This window comes from Thunnus thynnus, chromosome 5 (assembly GCF_963924715.1).
Source record: "Thunnus thynnus chromosome 5, fThuThy2.1, whole genome shotgun sequence".
In the NCBI taxonomy this organism is placed as follows: domain Eukaryota; kingdom Metazoa; phylum Chordata; class Actinopteri; order Scombriformes; family Scombridae; genus Thunnus; species Thunnus thynnus.
This window is the reverse complement of record NC_089521.1, coordinates 2,510,129-2,528,655: the sequence shown is the minus strand read 5'-3', so window position 1 is coordinate 2,528,655 and position 18,527 is coordinate 2,510,129. Positions and strand designations below refer to the sequence as shown.

The 18,527-nt window shown below is 40.4% G+C and overlaps 1 protein-coding gene across 3 annotated transcripts in view; it reads left to right on the top strand.

Annotated features, from left to right (window-relative positions):
• The window catches only part of carmil2 (capping protein regulator and myosin 1 linker 2), a 61,041-nt gene extending 46,217 nt beyond the window's left edge, over nucleotides 1–14,824 (top strand). The window contains exons 33-41 of one of the 3 annotated variants that reach the window (XM_067588695.1): nucleotides 2,310–3,234; nucleotides 3,852–3,956; nucleotides 5,076–5,112; nucleotides 5,899–5,967; nucleotides 7,235–7,494; nucleotides 8,600–8,735; nucleotides 9,183–9,272; nucleotides 10,423–10,536; nucleotides 10,659–14,824. In XM_067588695.1, the coding sequence (XP_067444796.1) occupies nucleotides 2,310–3,234; nucleotides 3,852–3,956; nucleotides 5,076–5,112; nucleotides 5,899–5,967; nucleotides 7,235–7,494; nucleotides 8,600–8,735; nucleotides 9,183–9,272; nucleotides 10,423–10,536; nucleotides 10,659–11,176 (2,254 nt within the window). In that variant the 3' untranslated portion in view covers nucleotides 11,177–14,824. Of the gene's footprint in view, nucleotides 1–2,309; nucleotides 3,235–3,851; nucleotides 3,957–5,075; nucleotides 5,113–5,898; nucleotides 5,968–7,231; nucleotides 7,495–8,599; nucleotides 8,736–9,182; nucleotides 9,273–10,422; nucleotides 10,537–10,658 lie in introns of all 3 variants that reach the window. The other 2 variants (XM_067588696.1, XM_067588694.1) reach the window with 2 other exon arrangements.
• The last annotated feature ends 3,703 nt before the right edge of the window (nucleotides 14,825–18,527 follow it).

The window sequence follows — 18,527 nt, the reverse complement described above, 5'->3', positions numbered from 1 at the left end:
TCAGCCACAGTGACCCAAAAGCCCGCAGCCGAAACGCACTACCCCCATTCAAATGAATGGGAGGACCGCCTGATTTGGTCTGTATACGGCCTTATGGTGTACTAGAAAAGATCTTGTTGAGCAATTTGTATAAAGTGCTCTGACTAGACTCAAGATGTTCCATAAGGCCTGCCATGTAAGTAAGTCCTACTGGTATTCTCCTTGTGGTCCCAGGATTCTCATCGTCCACTAGGGTTAGTGAATGCCTAACCCTAACCCTTGCAAATGTTGGCCTGAGGAATTAGAGTTGGGGCTTTGAAGAGTTAGGTTTCCTCACCCCTCTGAGCCACTTGTGACCCAACGTTGGTTTCTTTAAACCATGAACATGGTCATTCCCTAACCACAACCTACTGGTATATTTTTGTAACCATGACCAGCAAGTTCTTTTGTGCTTAAACCTAACCAAAGCTTAACCATGGAGAACATACAACAATTTTATTGCTGAAACAGTTTGAAGACATTTTGGAAAGCATTGAAAAACCATGTTGTCTTGCTGATAGAAAACACTTCTATGTGTCATTCTAGAGGGCAGGGACAAACAACATGTTTGACGTTTATTTTTGAGAACTTGTGTTTCTAATATTTTACTATTATTTTGACTTACTTCTCCTTTGAGGTAATGTGTGTACAAGTATAACATTTGAATCATCCTGACCTGAGCCAACTGATAAACTAAAGGTTTTTCAAAACCTGCACAAGAATTGCAAAAACATAAAATACCTTTTAGCGCTTAGTGTCCTATTCTTAGGCTGAGTCATGCTTGTTGCTACATTCGCAACATATACTAAGTTTAGTCCCACCCACAAAAGTTCACATTGGCTCAGTAATTTCTCCAACCAGAAAAAACAACAAATCATGGGATCAATAACAGCCCTTTAAATCCAGCATCATTTGAGATATTTAAGATGTGTGCAACGATTCAGATGATTGCAAGCAGACTAGTATTTTTACTAGTAAATTAGTATAGTAGCTGTAAATTTCAGGATACACAGAGATGACAAATGAAATGAAATTATATCGTCTTCGTAGTCATCAGATCTCAACCCAACTGTGCACCTGTGGGAGATTTTGGAATGACATGCTAGACAGCACTCTCCACCACCATCATCAAAACACGAAATGAGGGCAAGAATATCTTTTGGAAGAATGTTGTTCATCCCTCCAGTAGAGCTCCTCATTCTTGGAAAATCCATGACAGGGACACAATAAGCTGTTACAAACTTACAAACTGCTACTTACATACTTGGGTTTTCTGCATTTGTCAACCATCTTTACACAAATATTAGGAATCAATCAGTAACAGATGCATGATCCAAGACAACTCACTGATATACCTGATATACCTACTGATTCCCATGTTGATACACTAAGATCTGCATTTGTACAGAACAGAATCCAGACATGGCAACACACACCCCTTCTTCCCCTTTGGTTTTATACTTTCAAAGCAAACTACCTGTCTGCAACACACAGATGTCCCATGGTCATTGATGCAAGTTGACCTGACAAGCTTGGCTAGTTGGTTTCTAATCTATCTTATACAAAGTATACCATGTATCATGCTCACATTGTTATTAAGAGAGAAAACATCAGTGCCTGATGGTGGATGTCCTGGAATGTAGTTGAATATTTCACATGTAGTGGCACTGAGAGATTCATCAATGGAGTGATGTTGAATTATTTAATATGAGGTAATCGACCATAGTCATACTTCATCTTTACACTCGCTCAGAATAAGAGAAATGGGTGTAGACCACTATGGTCAATACCACCTCAGTGATTTGATTTGTAATTTCTACCTCTAGTTAGTAATACAAGACAGAAGATATCAGTCAGTGCTTCCTCTATACATTTTTTAAAATGCAGTCATTTGCTTGCAAGATACTTGTCATGGTTGAGGGTAAATTCTGACCTGACAATGGTTCTAGATGAAATTAGGGGTCATCCTCTAGGGACAATGAATATCCAGACCAAATTTCATGGTAATCTGGCCAGTAGTTTTCTAGATATATTGCTCTGGACCAAAGTGTTGATCAGACTAACCAACTGACTGAAAGAACCACGCTAGGCCTTGTTTTATTCGGGCAACTCTTATGGTCAGTCTGATTCAGTGTTACATCAATGAGAGGTGTTTTTGCTCTGTGTGCTGTTTGCATGACCTTTCACGTGGTGTACCTGAACTGAGCATGTGTCTTGAGGCCTGTAGCAGTAGTTGTAGTACTGAGTGTCTCTTCTTGTCTGTTGCTCTTTCTGCTGTCTCCCTGCTGCAGAAAAGGCCGGTGGGAGGAGTCAAACCCTGCCCAAGCCACTCCCTCAGAGTCAAGCTCAACCCCCTCAGCGTCAACCCCTTTTTCCTCCTCGTCTGACCATATCACCTCCTCTACCACCACTGTCACCTCTCCCTCTATCCCATCAACTGACACATCCTTCACATCCACTGATGTTCCATCCCTCTCTACATCCTCCACATCCCACGTCCCCTCCTCTGTCACCTCGTCCACCACCACTCCCACCACCACCACCACACTTCCTACCAAAAACATCAAGAAAAAGTTTGGCGACTTCTTCGCCTTCAAGAGGGCTCGAGCCGGGAGAGCCGCCAAGGCAGGAGGGGGAGAGGGAGGAGGAGAGGCGGTGAAGGTCAAAAGGACCTCCATTGCAGACCTCATTCGACCCCTCCGCGAGGCCAAAGAAAGGGAGAGAGAGAGAGAGAGGGACAAGGAGAGAGAGAAGGAGAGAGGGGCAAGGTCAGGGGAGGATGCTAATATTTCTAATGATACCGCCACCACAGAAGGAACCATTGCCACCAGCCACCATCTTGCAGGCGATGCGAGGGAAACAGTGGCGCCTGCCAAGACATTAACCACGACGACGCCTCCCAGTGAGACCACTCCCCCTTACCCCATCATCACCACAACCTCTGACCTCGCCGCTGCTATGCTCGCGAACATGCAAGAAGAGGCAGTGACCTCACTTCCTGATTTGCCAGGCCGAACCCCCAGTCCTGTGGTCACTTCTCCTCTAACCGAGCAGGAGCGGAGCAGTATGCTGATGAAGGAGATGAAGATGGGAGGGACTCCATATGGAGAGAGGAGACTGAAGGTCACCAAGAGGTCACTGAGAGAGGGCAAGAGCCAGAGTCTCATACTGCTGACAGGATTAGAGCCTGAAGACAAGGATAACACACACAGTAAGGTCAGTCTGACAATACACTGAACACACACAGCAAGATCGTCCGACATAAGCGGGAAAGACACATGACGTTGCTGACACACACACAAAAAAAACGCCAGTACTGTAAATTCTTCAATAGTGAACAGCCTTTATTTGAAAGCGGCTTATAATAAATACAAGCCTTTATTTCTAATATTTAAGACATCATCTTGTTTGCTGCTTGAAAGAACTCATAATAAAATTCTGCATAATAAGTATTTCCATGGCATTGATTCCACCAGTAATCAATGCCATTGATTTTTACCATTAAAGCCCATCATTTTAGAGTAGGTTCTTACTAGATTAAAACAGGTTTCTCTAAACGTTAAGTGTTGGGTCAGTATCTATCAGCTCCAAAATGTATCTGCTGACAATGTGATGTGTTCATTTTAACTTCATTTTAACAACTTAACTTGTATTTACATTTACAATATTATGGGAGGAAAATGACTCTGAATATTTATCATACAACCACATCAAAATGCTAAACACCCACAGCCACAGTATGATCCTGGCACTTGTCAGTAATCAGCCAGTTGTGTGTGTGTGTGTGTGTGTGCATGTTCACGTCTACTAAATGTGCATGTGTCTTCTTCCAGAAACATGTATCTGAGAGCACATCTAGTTTTGAACAGAGGCTTCAGGTTATGCTGCACAGAATGGGAGTGGCCAAAACTCCACCTGCTGAAACCAAGACAAACCAGGTAGGATGGGTGAGAGTGTGTGTGTGTGTGTGTGTGTGTGTGTCACATACACAACCCATATAAGTAGATGCTTTTAACAGGTTTACAACATTTTGGCAAATAGGTGGGTCAACTATTAAGTACTGGAGTACTGCCGTGATTCAAAATGTGTTACACTGATTTACTAACGCAATGAAAAATTGTAAAATGTAAAAGACTCACTATGGTCATGTCATTTTTTACAAGTAGTTCTGTCCAGGGAAGGATTTTCTGAACCAGGGGCCTCTGCCTCAGGTGGCCCTGAAGTCCTTGGAATTTCCTGGATGCGTGTGAAAATGTAGCACTTAAAGACATGTCCGGTGATATTCTATATTTTTCTTGTTGTTGACAAATCCAGTGAAAAGGCCAACAATGTGTTAGTGTGTCTCTCAATACTTTCTTACTTCCCTACACTGTCTGTGACACAACAGGTCATTTTTGCTTTTGTTCTTTTCATTGGATTTGTTGACAAAGAAAATGTTGAATATCATCAGTATTATCAGTCTAATAGAATAAATAATATTACATTAGATTAAATCTGCAACTAACACGTTAGAGTCTTGTTTATTAGAATCCCTGTTTTTTGTTACGGCTACTCTTCCTGGTGTCCTTCAGTGTACGGTGTTTACTGACAGAAGCACAGGTCAGGTTTTCCTCCTGTGCTTTAAATAGACATGCATCATACATTTGTAAAGGGGGGGGGGGGGGGGGGGGGGGGTAGCAGTGGGGGTGTTCATGTACATGACGGCTTGTCATCACTGTGAAGCGCCCCATGGCCTCATCATGGTTGTATGTATGTATGAATTACCCTTTAATCTATCATTTGTTTTGTGGTTAATATTTGTGTATTCTTACTTTAAGCTCAACAGTCTAAATGTAGAATTCACTTATCTTCTCATAGAGGAGAAATCAGATTATGTATTGTCCGGGAATGTCATGTCATATTTTCTCAAGATTTTTTATATTTTTTTGGAGCCCTCTAGAAGCAGTAAAGGATCAGCACCTGTAGCAACAGTAATGCTTCGTCAGGTAATAAATATCTTGTTGTGTCATTGATCTAATGTTGTGGTTGTTTAATACTGTCCAATATGTCTGTTATAGAATAAAGACGAGGAGCTGAGAAAAGCCAACTCTGAAGGTAAGTGTGTGTGTGTGTGTGTGTGTGTGTGTGTGTGTGTGTTTATTTCATTAACCTGCTAAATTACATAAGATAGTATAGGATTGTGTCTATTCATAAAACTACAAAAAGATCAAATTAATCTCATACAAATGAATCCCAAATGTGTTTTGTAATTGAGAAATGAACTGATACTGATTCACAAAATGGATGCAAGCTTGTGTTGTGTTTCGTAAGTAATTTAGGTATCTTCAGATGTAACTGAATGAGGCTGAAGCTTATCCTCTGTTTGTCTAAGAAACCTTGAAGAAAATAAGATTACACAAATGCCAACTGTGCATCTAAAACATATTCTGGAACTAATTTATGTAGGATTATATAGGTCGTATGAAACAAAACCAACCTTCATGTTTAATGACAATACTTTGGTTGCATCTGCACTTTCCATTAAGCTCCTACTAATTAGATATCAGCAGTGGGCCTACATAACTCTGTTTGAATAGACCTCTGCTGGCAACAAGTCACTCTTCACTGGATCAGTGTACATTATTTCTACAGTATATGACTGAGGTTTAGACTCTAATTGGACTTTTTCACACAGTCCTTTGTTCTGTAATGGAGAGATTGCTGTTGCGCTGGAAAAGAAAATTCCTTTAATTTGGTCGTTTTCTTCTTGTTTGAGTCACCAAAATTTGTTCAGAGACCTACCACTTACAGCTGTGTGATTTAATCAGAACACCTTCAGTTCATCTCAGTGTTCACATTGCATTCATTGCTTGGATTAAAATGGTACTCTGTGTCCTTCAGGTGCTATCCTGGACAAACCTGAACCACCTCCCACATACATGAAGCCTAGAACCATGTCCACGTCATCAGGTATGAATGTTACCTTCCTCCATTTCTTAAAACACATCAATGAGCCACATTGTTGCACTGGCTAGTTTATTTTCACTCAATCCCACACACACCATCCTGCTGCAGGAAATACTCCCTAGAGCAACAAATGTGTATTAATCTGCCACTGAAAATAAATCCTGTTGAGTAACGTCTGCTAAAAACTACAGTGACCAGCTGTTTTAGAAAATAACTGAGCTCTTTTTAAAAATGACACTATACTGTATGTTTGTTAGGCACTTTTAGGGAAGTCAGAAAGTACTGAGAGACGGAATGACACATTGTTGATTTTTCTTTTCATGTGATTTGTTGATAGAAAGAAAAATATAGAAAAACACACATTTTATCCAGTTAGGCTTAAAGGTATAGTTTGTATTTTTTGAGGTAGGGTTGTATGAGGAAGTTATCCATACTCAGTGTATTACCTGCAGTAGATTTGGGTTGGCACGCTCCCAGTTTAGAGAAGCACACAGGAGTCCTGGTACAGAAGCTAAGCAATGCACAGCTGTGGACGGGTAGAGCAGCAAAATGTTTTTTAGCCAACTAAAAAAATGCCCACCTAAAAAAATCAATATCAGTTTGAGTGTGCACTATATTTAGAATATTTTACCTTGCTGTCAGACAGCCCTTTTCTTTGGCACTACATTTTTTCAACTGTAGAATTTCCATATTCCTACGCATGCTGTGCACTGTATTATGCCACAACAGCACTCTCAGACCCAAACAGCTGATCTGCGGCTGTCTTCATGGTTTCCATAAAAGCTGCATGACGGTAGAAGTTAGATGTGAATGGCCATTTGTTACTGTTACATCATGCAACATGTTTCTGCCCTGTGTTCTACACATCCATAGTACAATAGGAGGTAAACCACAGTTATTTATTTAAGTTCTGGGTTTTCATGTTGTTTTTGAGTCACAGTACTTTAAAACACACACTTGTCCTAGAATCACTAGTAGTGAAGCAAGTGCAACATGGGAAAGAGCCTGTGACATCATCACCATAGCTGCTGGCCTGAGCTGTGTGATGCAGCAGACTGTATGTAGCTCAACCGTCCTGATGTTTCAGGGCCTGTGATGAGAGAACACAGGAGGGTGTCTGCTGATGCACAGTGGTTTCTATGTGTTAGTCTACATGTGCCTGAACGTCTGTTCAACCTGAACTCATTGATTGGACCAGCATGCATCATTCATGGATCAGATATCATGGATCACCACTAACATACGGTCTCTCACCTTCTGTTTCCAGCAGACCCCAGGCATCCTATGAGAGCGCTGGACCCCGTCCGGCCGGACCCTCCACTTCACCCAAAGCCTGCCCTCCCTGAGCGCCCCATTGGCCCCCTGCCACCCAAACCTGCCGTCGCAGCCAAGCCTCCCCTCCCCACCCCAACTGCTCCTGCAGTAGGGGGAGCTCGTCCCTCCTCTGCTCCTCCTTCCAGCAGCTCAGTCGAGGGAGTCCAGCTCAGAGCATACACACATGATGGCAGGCCAGCAGAGAGTCTTGCACAGGTAATTAAAAAAAGAAAATTTATAGATATCACCAGGAAAGAATAATCCCTTAAACTACCTTTACAGGAATCGTTACACATTATTGGAAATACACTCTGGAAAGTGTTGGACAATTTAAATTTTGACCGGATGATGGCACTAGATGAAAAGTCAGGGATCACCAAAGTCAGTAGAATTCATTCTTTGGGTAACATGATTGTCTATGTAAAATTTAAGAGCAAATTCATCCAATAGTTGTTGAGATATTTGAGTGTGGACCAAAGTGGTGGACTGACCTGGGCCTTTTTTAGGCATAGGAGAAGTAGGTAGTCATGGATCACCACTAGTCACCTGGGGCACCACCAGCTGGAGAGGTTCCAGAGAGGTAGAATAAACCTTTGGTAATCTGTCTGAATCTAGTCAGTTAGTTAAACAATAGATACAGTGATAAAATTAGATCGAAAGTAATGGATGTCCACAGGATTGAGAGCCGAACAAATCTATATTTTGATTAATAGCCGAGGTATTGGCTATAAATCCTATTGGAATGACAGCTGTCAAAAATGCCTCACTGTGCTCCATTACAACAGTGTCCACACAGCATTGTGAGAGAGTGACCCACTGAGCTACAAAATATAAAAGTTTCAGTTTAAGTTAATTATAAAACAGCAGCAGCAGTGAATGATGTGAGTGGAGAGTTATTTTGTGTCTATTTCAGTGAAGTTTACAGTTGAACCACACATCTAAAGGATGTCTGGTCTGGGGCATTTAAATGTCCAGAGATGGCCCTGAGACTGACATTGCCATCCAAAAAAGTGATGTTTCCTTTCATTTAAATAATAATTCAAAATATTTTACAAATCCATCCATTATCAGTTTACAGTGTTATTAAGGTAGAAAAGGTTTTTCAAAAGGTGAAAACTACAGACCTTAAAAATACCTTAAATTCAGAAACTCTTAATTAACAGATTCAGTAGCTTTTAAGGGGTGCATGACTTTCCCTTTTATACTTTATACCTGAGTATCACACTGCTGTCTAAAGAATGTTGTTCTCTGCCTCCGTGAGCTCATGTCAGTTATAATATGGCAGTCATGTTGCTGAGCAGCTTCTGATTTCCATTCCCAGAATGAAAGCCTGGAGGGTCCTCGGGGTGCAGCCTCAGCTCCATCCCCCAGGAAAGAGCTGCTCCCTCCAACCCCGTCTCCATGGAGGGGTCCCAGCGCACAGGATCGCTCCGAGAAAGCACAATCAGTGACCGACGGTACGTCTTACGGAACTGATGAAAAGCAAATCATTCATCCAAATTCAAAGGAGGCTCATTATAGTCTGTACTCTTCACACATCTCTGGGTCATTATCACCTTGATGAAACATGGTACTGATCAAAGTCACATGTGAGGTCACATGGGTAAAGTCTTCAGAGTCACATGAAGTATTTAAAAAGAGTTGCATTCATTTAAGTTTGGTCACATTTACATGGTAAAATGATGCTATAATATGATGAGAAAAGAAGATCATCATCAGTCATTCTCTCCAGTTTGTACGGTAGAAAGATGTATTGTTTTGTATTTATTGTATTGTTATACATTTATAATATCACAGCTTTTATGTTTAATAATGAATATGTTGAAATGGATACAATGACTCAATCTGTCTAATTTCAAGAGAACAAGTTGATTTTAACGATGTATGCATGTGCACTCCTGCAGAGAGTCTTCCTAAACCACGCCAACACATGAAGCCCCTCCCACAACGGCGAGCTGTGTCTGTCCACGAGGACGCTCTGGCCATGACACAAGGTGAGTGTGTGAGGTGTGTGTGTGCAGTAAAAGTTATAATGCACAATGTAGTGTTTAATGAAGACATAATAAACTAAATACAGGTGCCATTGAATACCAAAAACTATTAAAGGTGCAGTGTGTAGAATTTAGTGGCATCTAGTGGAACGAACATGGCTGAAATGGAATATTATATTAATAAGTATGTTTTAATTAGTGTATAATCCCATGAAAATGAGGAATGTCTTTTTTACCTTATAATGAGCCCTTCATATCTACATAGGGAGCGGGTCCTCTTCATGGATGTATAATAAGAGCTGGATAGGGCGCCACCACTCAGCCTTGCAGCCAGTTTTTCCCAGTGGTCACTTGTGGTATTGCAGTAAGAAATTCCCCTGCAGCCCAAAAAGCATTTTCCACATAGACCACCATTGTAAAACTGTTGACAGGACACCTCAAACTGCAAACAAGGTCAATTATGACTCTTTCTATTATGAACTTTTGATCAATGGAGGTTTACATTTGTAAAACTTTTCTCGAGCCGAGAAAAGTGATTTAAAATCCATGACATCGTCATAATGTAAAGTCTATGGGACAGGGTTGGGGGGGAAACACAACTGTGCATATTCAGTGGGCCTCACAATGCGGAAGCAAACCTAGAAGCTAGAAACTTTTTTTGGCATATGCGCCAGCCAAGCAACTCCTATAGGACTAAATGGGCGCCATTTTTAGGCGGGTATCCAGTTCTTATAATACATCTATGGTCCTCTTCCATGGAGGCCACCATGTTGCACCGCCATGTTTCTAAAGTAGCCCAGAACGGACAAATCAAACACTGGCTCTAGAGAGAGCCTTTTGTGTTTTTCACAAGTTTCACAGCCACTGTAGGTTCTCCCACACACTTGGAAGGGGAAAGGAGGGGTATTCAGTTGGTTGCAATCTGCAACCTCACTGCTAGATGCCACTAAATCCTACACACTGGTCCTTTAAAGCAATGTAAGAAATATAAAAACCTGAAAGTTTTTCACTCTGCCTGATTGATTTAAATTTGAGTGTGTGTCCTCTAATATATGGTTGGCATTTAGAACTTGTTTTTACACATAGTGATAATTAAAGATCTTGGTCTGCAAAAAGTCTCAAGCCCCTCTTTCTCTGTCTCCTTCTCTCTCAGAGCTGAAGGCTGTGTTACAAAGGTCGCCCATCCGTTTCCGGGGCAACAGAGGGGACCTGCCCACCTGCACTGAAGATCCAACCAGTGGTGAGGAAGCACAAAGGACTCAGGAGGGTGAGAGAGGTGGAGGGGAGGCTGTTTATCAGTCATGCTAATAACCTCCTTTTTAAAAATGCGTTATGTTTCTGAGATAAAAAGCTGTTCTTCCATCTGTCTGTTGTCCTTCTCCTGATCAGCCAGGGAAAAGGGGAAGCAGACAGCTGAAGAAAAGAAGGAGGAGCTGAAGGCAGTCTGTGGAGGAACACTAGATCAAAGCAAGCACCCCCCTACAGCAGGTAGGGAAACCCCAGTCTCAGGGTGCCCCTCTTCTGCAGCTCAGGCTCAACACGAAGCATCAGCACCAAGACTCTTCAGTCCAGCTGCAGCCCCTGACAAAGCCCCACCAACCTTGGAAAAGCCTGCCGTAACCCCCACATCCCAGGAGAAGAGCCCAGGCACAGCCCCAGCTTTTTCCCACCTTCTAGAAAAAACGCTGGTGTCCCCACCTCCCCAAGAAAAGACCCCCAGCACAATCTCTTCTGAAACCCGCCCCCAAGTGAGTCCCCTGCCCCACATGAAGAAGAGCCCTGGCACATTAGCAGCCACAGCGGATGTGGGAAACAGCACAAAGGAGAGAGGAGAGGCGGTCTCTAAACAGCACACAATGAAGGCAGAGCCAGCAGACCAAAGAACTGAGCCCCCTCTCTCTGAATAACACACAGACTCACCTGAGGGGAAAAGACACACCTGGGAAAGACTCGAGGGAGGGGTCTGTGACATCACAGATCAGGAAGTGGGAGGGTATATGAGGTCTGAGAGTAGCGTGAATGTTGTTCCCTCCTGTTTGAAACAGGATAGTAGGGTGGCCCAGCTGAAAGACTCACATCATACCAACATCCCAGGTTCAATCCCTGCAGCAGCCAATGTGCCCTGTTGAAGTGTCCTTAAGCAAGGCACTGAAGCCCTACCCGTCCTGTCCTTGTGTTGTACTGTAGAAAACAGCTGCTGTGTCCCATGTCAGCGCTCTTCTCTTTGTCTCAGGAGGGTGCATATTCCATTACAAAGGCAGCCTTCTTTTACCCAAATTATAATGCTAATAATGCTAATAAATGATCACATAGCCCCCAACAAGTATTTTGCAACAACAATCACCAGTCAAGGTCCACCTACTCACTTGTTCTGGAGCTTTCAACCATGTCAAACAGTCTTCAGCATGGATGAGTAGTCCTTGAGGTGCTCAGAATAATGGAAAATTTGAATATTCTATGTAACTGAGTAAATGTTATCTGCTGATTAAGACCAGGCATGAGGGTAGCTTATTGGTAATAAAATACAATAATAAAAGTAGTAAAGATTTAACTTTCTGAGTGGATGAGGAGTACCAAATAGCAACATCTGTTTTGGTTTGCGTGAGACTAGCCTGTGTTATTCATACTAATATGACTGCATATTAGTTATCAAGTTGTCAGTAGCAGTTCACCAGCTAGCCCTATGTGTAGTCACTACATCAACAAGCCGACAAACAAATGTTTCACAAAAACATGCTGATTCATTTGCAATGCCACTTCATGGTGTGACCAGGCCTACAGTGTAAATTATTTCCCTCAAGTTCAAACATGTAACTCATGCAAGGCACATGCGCCTCAATTCTCACCATCCAGGGCTTATCTGCACCTACTCCCATTTTTACATTGACTGATATACAATAACCCCGCCTGTACAATTAACTTCACATTCAGTCTAAACACAGCTGTAGATCACAAGTTTGAGTCCTTCCAAAGACACTGAGCCTGAAATGGGACACAGCTAGCATCAGCTAAATGAGTAAATAACAAGAGCATCATCAACGGGTGGTAGTGAAATATGTGTACTCTCAACAAAAGAATGGTTGATTTTACAACACATTTGTGAGTGTAGTTCATTAACACATCATGTTCATCACATCATTAATATCACCTGCTTATACATGTTGTTATATTGAGTTGATTTGGGGGTTTTCAAGGCCGATGATGTAGTTTATGGTTAGAAGATGACAAAAGATATAGATATTCTGTATATTTCAACTTGGCCTTAAACTTTTTAAAAGTATCCCAGAATGATCTTTTCAGTAAAAAGATCTCGTAAACCACATTTACATATTTCATTGTGATTTAGATTTAAGTGATTCATCTACATAAAGACAAATTAAGATCATTTGCTCCCAGTTGTATTTCAATTTTTAGTAATTGCTTCAAATCTTAATGACTCCAAATTTGGATTGCATGTTCCACCATTTAAATCCCCTCTTAATCCTCTTTTGTTAGCCTGATATTTAGTCTGAATTGCCATTTTGTCACTCAGTCTGACACTAGTTTTTTTTTACTTGGTTTCTGCTGGAGGGGGGGGGGGGGGGGATTGCTTCAATCAATCACTGTGACTGATGCATCTACTCACTAGATGTCATTTTTCAGTCGAGACAGAAGCTGTGTTAGCAGTAGTTAACACTAGCTAGGAGCAGTTAGCTTGGAGTTTATAACGTCAGTCCAGCTAATGTATTTTGCAGCATGTGAGGAAATGTTCATTTAACTATGAACTATTACTGTTGAGGTCCTGCAGCACACGTCACAGCTTCTTACAGTCGCCAGTAAGCAAAGTCCTGCTAGCAAAACACTCAGGTGGCTAGTTTCACATGAGATACTGCAAGAACATTCCACTATGCTAGACACACAAGTTGAGGGCCCACGGTGTTCACAAGACTCTGCAGTTGACTGTTTTATAAATGATTACTTTCATATTTCATAAACATTAACTGCAGACAGAAGAACATGTTGCTCAACTACTCATGAGGTTACTAATTGAACTGTGGACACACCAGTAGTTCTTTCTGTGTCTGTTCTTTCTTACCTCGGCAGTGCAGGCCAGATTGTTCATCAGGTTACTAGATTTGATCTGAGATTGCATGGGGACACTGCTTCTGCTACTGTATCTCTCTCGCTGTTTAGAGCTCAGGTGAGACATCCACATTTAATAACTGATTCATGACTCATCCATTGTTATTTATGGACCTGGTGCATTGCTTCCATTCAATATTTGTGACATCACTGCAGGACCTCAATAGTGCAATCCAAGCTGTGCCAGTGTGTGCCAGACCTCATCTTATTTGACATGATCCTTCATTAAGACCATCAAGGGAGAAACAACATTAAGCCTGAAATCGTCCCCCAACTGCAAAAACATCTTTCTTTTCACATCCCTCCAGTGCAGTTCTCATTTAAAGGACTGGTGTGTAGGATTTAGTGGCATCTAGCAGTGAGGTCACAGACACTAAATTCCACATACTGTACCTTTAAGAGCTGATATCGATAGCTGCATCTGTTCCTTTCATGCTTGTCACCATATTTGTTTGAATTCTGCCTCTGGCACAGCTAGATGATTATTCCAACTTAAGTTCTGCTCATGAAGGCTCTGATTGGCTAGCCTTTTTTTCCAGCTGGGGAAACAGCCAATTACAAGAGCAATATCAAACCTTTGAATCTCTCAACAGAATTTCAGAGGTGGGTGGCAATTTTTGAGGTTTGTAACCAGGCTAACTATGCTACATAAAGTTTAAGGTTTTGCCTTAATTTCATATTTACACATTTTTTTAACAATACCCTCAAGTTTTACTTTTTCTCCACCAAATTCCCCCTCGTACTAGAGAGAAGTCTGGTGGCTTCCAACATCTTGAAAAACATTTAGAATCCAAGAATTTACCCCCATTTTCTGTTTGTTTTGTCACACTTTTACTCATTAAATTCAGTTTCCTTTACACTATCTTTACCAAGTACCATCATGCCTTCCCTTTTTTTTCCCCCAACAGTACATATTTCTTTTGCCGTGTTAAAGTATTTTCACATTAAGCCTTTTAGAATCTCCAGACGACTCCACAGGACACTAAAGCTCTGCATGTTTCTGCATATTTCTGTAGATTCACATCAGTAGGTGACATTCAAATTAATTCAGGTGAAGTCATTCCATTAAACAACCATGTATGCAATCATCATATCATAAGAGGACCAGATCGGATTTTAATAAAAGAGCAGATATTGTGTGAGATAACAACAAGAGTGTATTCAGTCTATCAAACTCTCAGGGTGGTTGTGGAGAATGACGTGTGTTTTGTCAGAGCGGACCTCAGTTCAGCTCTCTGCGCTGTCAGCGACCTGAGCCTCCGTCTCATCTCGGGGGAGAGTTTATTTTCTACCGTCATGTTTATCTTTGCCTTGCACGCACAGAATATGTACAAAACTACAGAAAGCAAACAAAAACAAAGTTATGAACAGAGTGTAAATCCATACCTATACTTGTTAATAATTATTAAAAAGTTGATTGAATTGTGTCATAATTTGTGTTCTCTTGTTTTTATTCTTCATGTGAGTTGAAGTTATGTGCCTTCATCATGTTGATGTTAACAGGCAGCAGATCATATCAACTTTCCTCCCTGCTCTTAAAGTCTTGTGTGGTCTTTCACTTTCTATTCTTTAATGACAAATATATGTCAGAATCCATCAAATTTTTGTCTTTGCTCAGAGGCAAAAACAAGATTTTAAAGGAGCGCTCCAAGTGATCAATTTATTCATCACTAGGAGTACTACACAGCCTTTGAAAACAGTTGTATAATGGAGAAGCCTTGTCAAGTCTCAGAAAATAACCTGATGATGTCATCAGGGTTATCTCAGCTCAAACTTCAAAACTACAAATTAAAGGATAGGATCACATTTTTTCAAGTCTTATCTTAAAACAATACTGAAGTGCCCATGTCTAACTGATCCTCCGATCTTTCCCCATCTCTAACATCCATCCCATATTATGTGAACAAACGGCAGAACAGAATATGCAGAAGAGCCCATACTCGACTAAAAGTCGAGTATGGGCTAGTAGTAGAAGTAGTAGTAGTTGTAGTAGTACTGTGTAATACATACTGCAGATAAATAAATAGAAACTTTATTGATCCTGAGGACAATTTAGGCATCCAGTAGCTTATATGAAACATACAAAACACCAATACACACAAGAATAAAAGAATAAGTGATAAAGAATTTTTGGTAAAGAACGTATGTTTGTTATAATCAGGTAAGAGGATAAAAGAATATCTATTTTACATCAGCAATACCTCCTGGTATCACTGACATGAACATTTTTATTATGAATACACTGGTAACTTCTAAATTGTGTAGTAGTAAGTTGTATAGCTTATAGTAAAGTGTTACCGAGAACATCACGATCAATAATAGTAAAAGTTATCAAAGGTTTTACAATAACTTCACTGAAGTCCTCAACATATATGTTCATACATGCAGTCACAAGACACTACAGTAATACAAGTGATAAAGTAAGAATCTGAAAGATGCTGATGCAGCGTTACTACTGTATTTTTATTGTAAAAGTATATTCATAAAAAGTCAGCAAAATGCAGGAAAGGAGGTTGCTGAATCTCAACATTTTACAGGAGGGCACAAAGGCTGTGAAGAGTTACTTTTCAGTGCTGCCTCATGACTTAATGATGTAAGTATGGAGGGTTTAAAGGTGAATGCAGTGATAATGATCATAGTTTTATGTCTCTGCCTCAGGATCTGACACAGTTAGGAAGGGTTACTGGAAGTTACAATATATTATTTTTCCATTATAAGTAAGGAGAATCTAAATCATCCCCATGTAGTATTGGTCTTCATATTCTTTCTCTGTATGTTCTGCAAATATTCGATTAACTGTATTTCATTTTCATTATTAGTGTTAGTCACAGTGTGTTCCACAACTGTTCTGTGCACCCTCATCACGCTTTCTGTTCTTCTTAATTATGCTCCATTTCTTCCCTCATGTTCCCACAGGGATCATTACACCTCTATATTTTAACCTTAGTTTAGTTTGTTATGTCAAAGAGCAGCGAGGTGGATCCCTGCTGGTGGATCAGACCTGAGCTCGTATTAACTACAGCATGATGATAATGAACAATGAATGAACAGAAACAGATCTGAGACACATCGTGTGGAGTTAGACTTGGTCATGCTCTATGGATGTATCATTGTCCTTCAGTTAGACTCAGTCTCTGAGCATTATCTGGCTCTGATGTGACAGGAGGTGAAACTATTAAAACTCATCAAAGCAACTTTTAAGTCTAGATTAGTTGTTGCCATCTAATTTTACAGGAAATTCAAAGTCTTCTGGTTTGTTACAAAGTGCAGCTCAAATATGGCAAAAAAATCAAACATAAGTTGATACTTTTAATACTTTTTAAAGGCTTCATTTAGACAATATGGAACTTTTCAGAGGTCCTCAGGTACATTGATTTGTTGATCTGTTTAATGTACAGTCATAGCACACTTTGAATGTCGAACACAGGTGTAATTAATGACATAAATCATTGCTATTGTTGTCATGTGTATGCTGGTTCCCTGTCATGGCTTAAAATAAGATGGAGCCATCATAATTGTTATTAGTTCCACCTGTGCTTTTTTTGTTACAAGTCAAAATGCCTGTTGTCAGAAATGATCTATTAATAGATACTAGAATGACTGAGCAATACACAAATATGCGGTGGCCTTGAAGTGCCTTATGTAATCTTTAAAAAAACATGAATCCACCGGTTTGAAACAATACCTGTACATGAACAGTTACAGTCACACTGCAGCCAACTGTCCAGGTTGCATGAGAGCAGGAGCACATGGCTACTCAGTGTATCTCAAGGTCCTCTGCTCATATATATATGTACTAAAATGAATGTAGACAGATGGCAAGTGAAGAAATTTCAGGGACTAAATGATTTTTCAAAACATTCAAAGCATCAGAAATTCTGGCTATGGGACCTGGTTTGTGAGAATTTTGTAAAGTATTTTAATCTGAAAGAGCTGCTGACAAGATGGAATTTACAGCAGCATCATCCAATCAAACCTCAAAGATACTGATGAATCCCATCATGATGGTGCAGAACAGAATAACTGCATCAAAGTAAGACATGAGACTAATCTGTCATTTAAACACATTTAATATACATTAGTCCAAGATAGATTTTATAACAATATAAAGGAGTATACGTTTAATATATAATGTGTTTCAGGTTATAGATTCTTTCTTTGCATAAGAATATTTAATCTTCAGTCTAAAATTAGAGCATGTCTGTCTGCAGTTTCACATTTCACTAAAAATAAAGCATCTACAGGGCTTTATGAAAAACAACAGGCATCTAGAATGTATCAGTTAATTATTTTTTTCAAAAATACAGCTGATTCCATCATCATGTACCTTACCACCACTCTTTGGCTAGCTTTCATTTTCTTCTTCTGCCCTCATGAGGAATAGAAATGACACGTCTTCATCTCATCAGCAGCAACATTTCCAGAGACAGATGAGTTCATATCCAAACAGAGACAGAGAGTAGTTCCCACTGGAAACGCAGAACTGTTTACTGCTGTTGACGGTCAGGTCTATGGATTATCCTGAGTAACGGTATCTGGGATGTTGTTTCTCTAAAGTCTTAATAATGTTGGGTTTTTCAAAGCTTTATGCATTACAAACCAAATTCCGTTCACCTCCTGTGCTATGAGGGGATGACAAAAGTCTCAGTCTCAGCCAGTCAAAACCAAACTGCACGACATCATCTCACACTGTGACTGTTTGATCACTTCTTCTATACATGCTGCTAATAAAGGGCTAGTGAAATAAATAACCCTGAACCGTACAAACACACTACCTTGTGAAGTGTGTGAGGTTCAGGTTTTGATGACACTGTCAGAAAGGTGCTGCTTCACTCTGGAGGTGCTTACAAACAGAACTTCATTGTACTGGGAGGTGTTCTTGTTATTTTCTTGTTATAATAAATAATAATATAATAAAATCATGTTTCTGCTTTCTCACACAATGACCATGTCGCACAGTATGTGGTGGGATTGACTCCTTCATTTACAAACTCACTAAAACACAGAAAGGTGGAGAAACATTTAAGTAAAAACATGATGAATAATGAATGACTTGTTAGTCATAAATAAAGCAAACACTGTTGTGTTGTATCTGTGTGTGTGTGTGTGTGTGTGTGTATAAATATATATATAAAC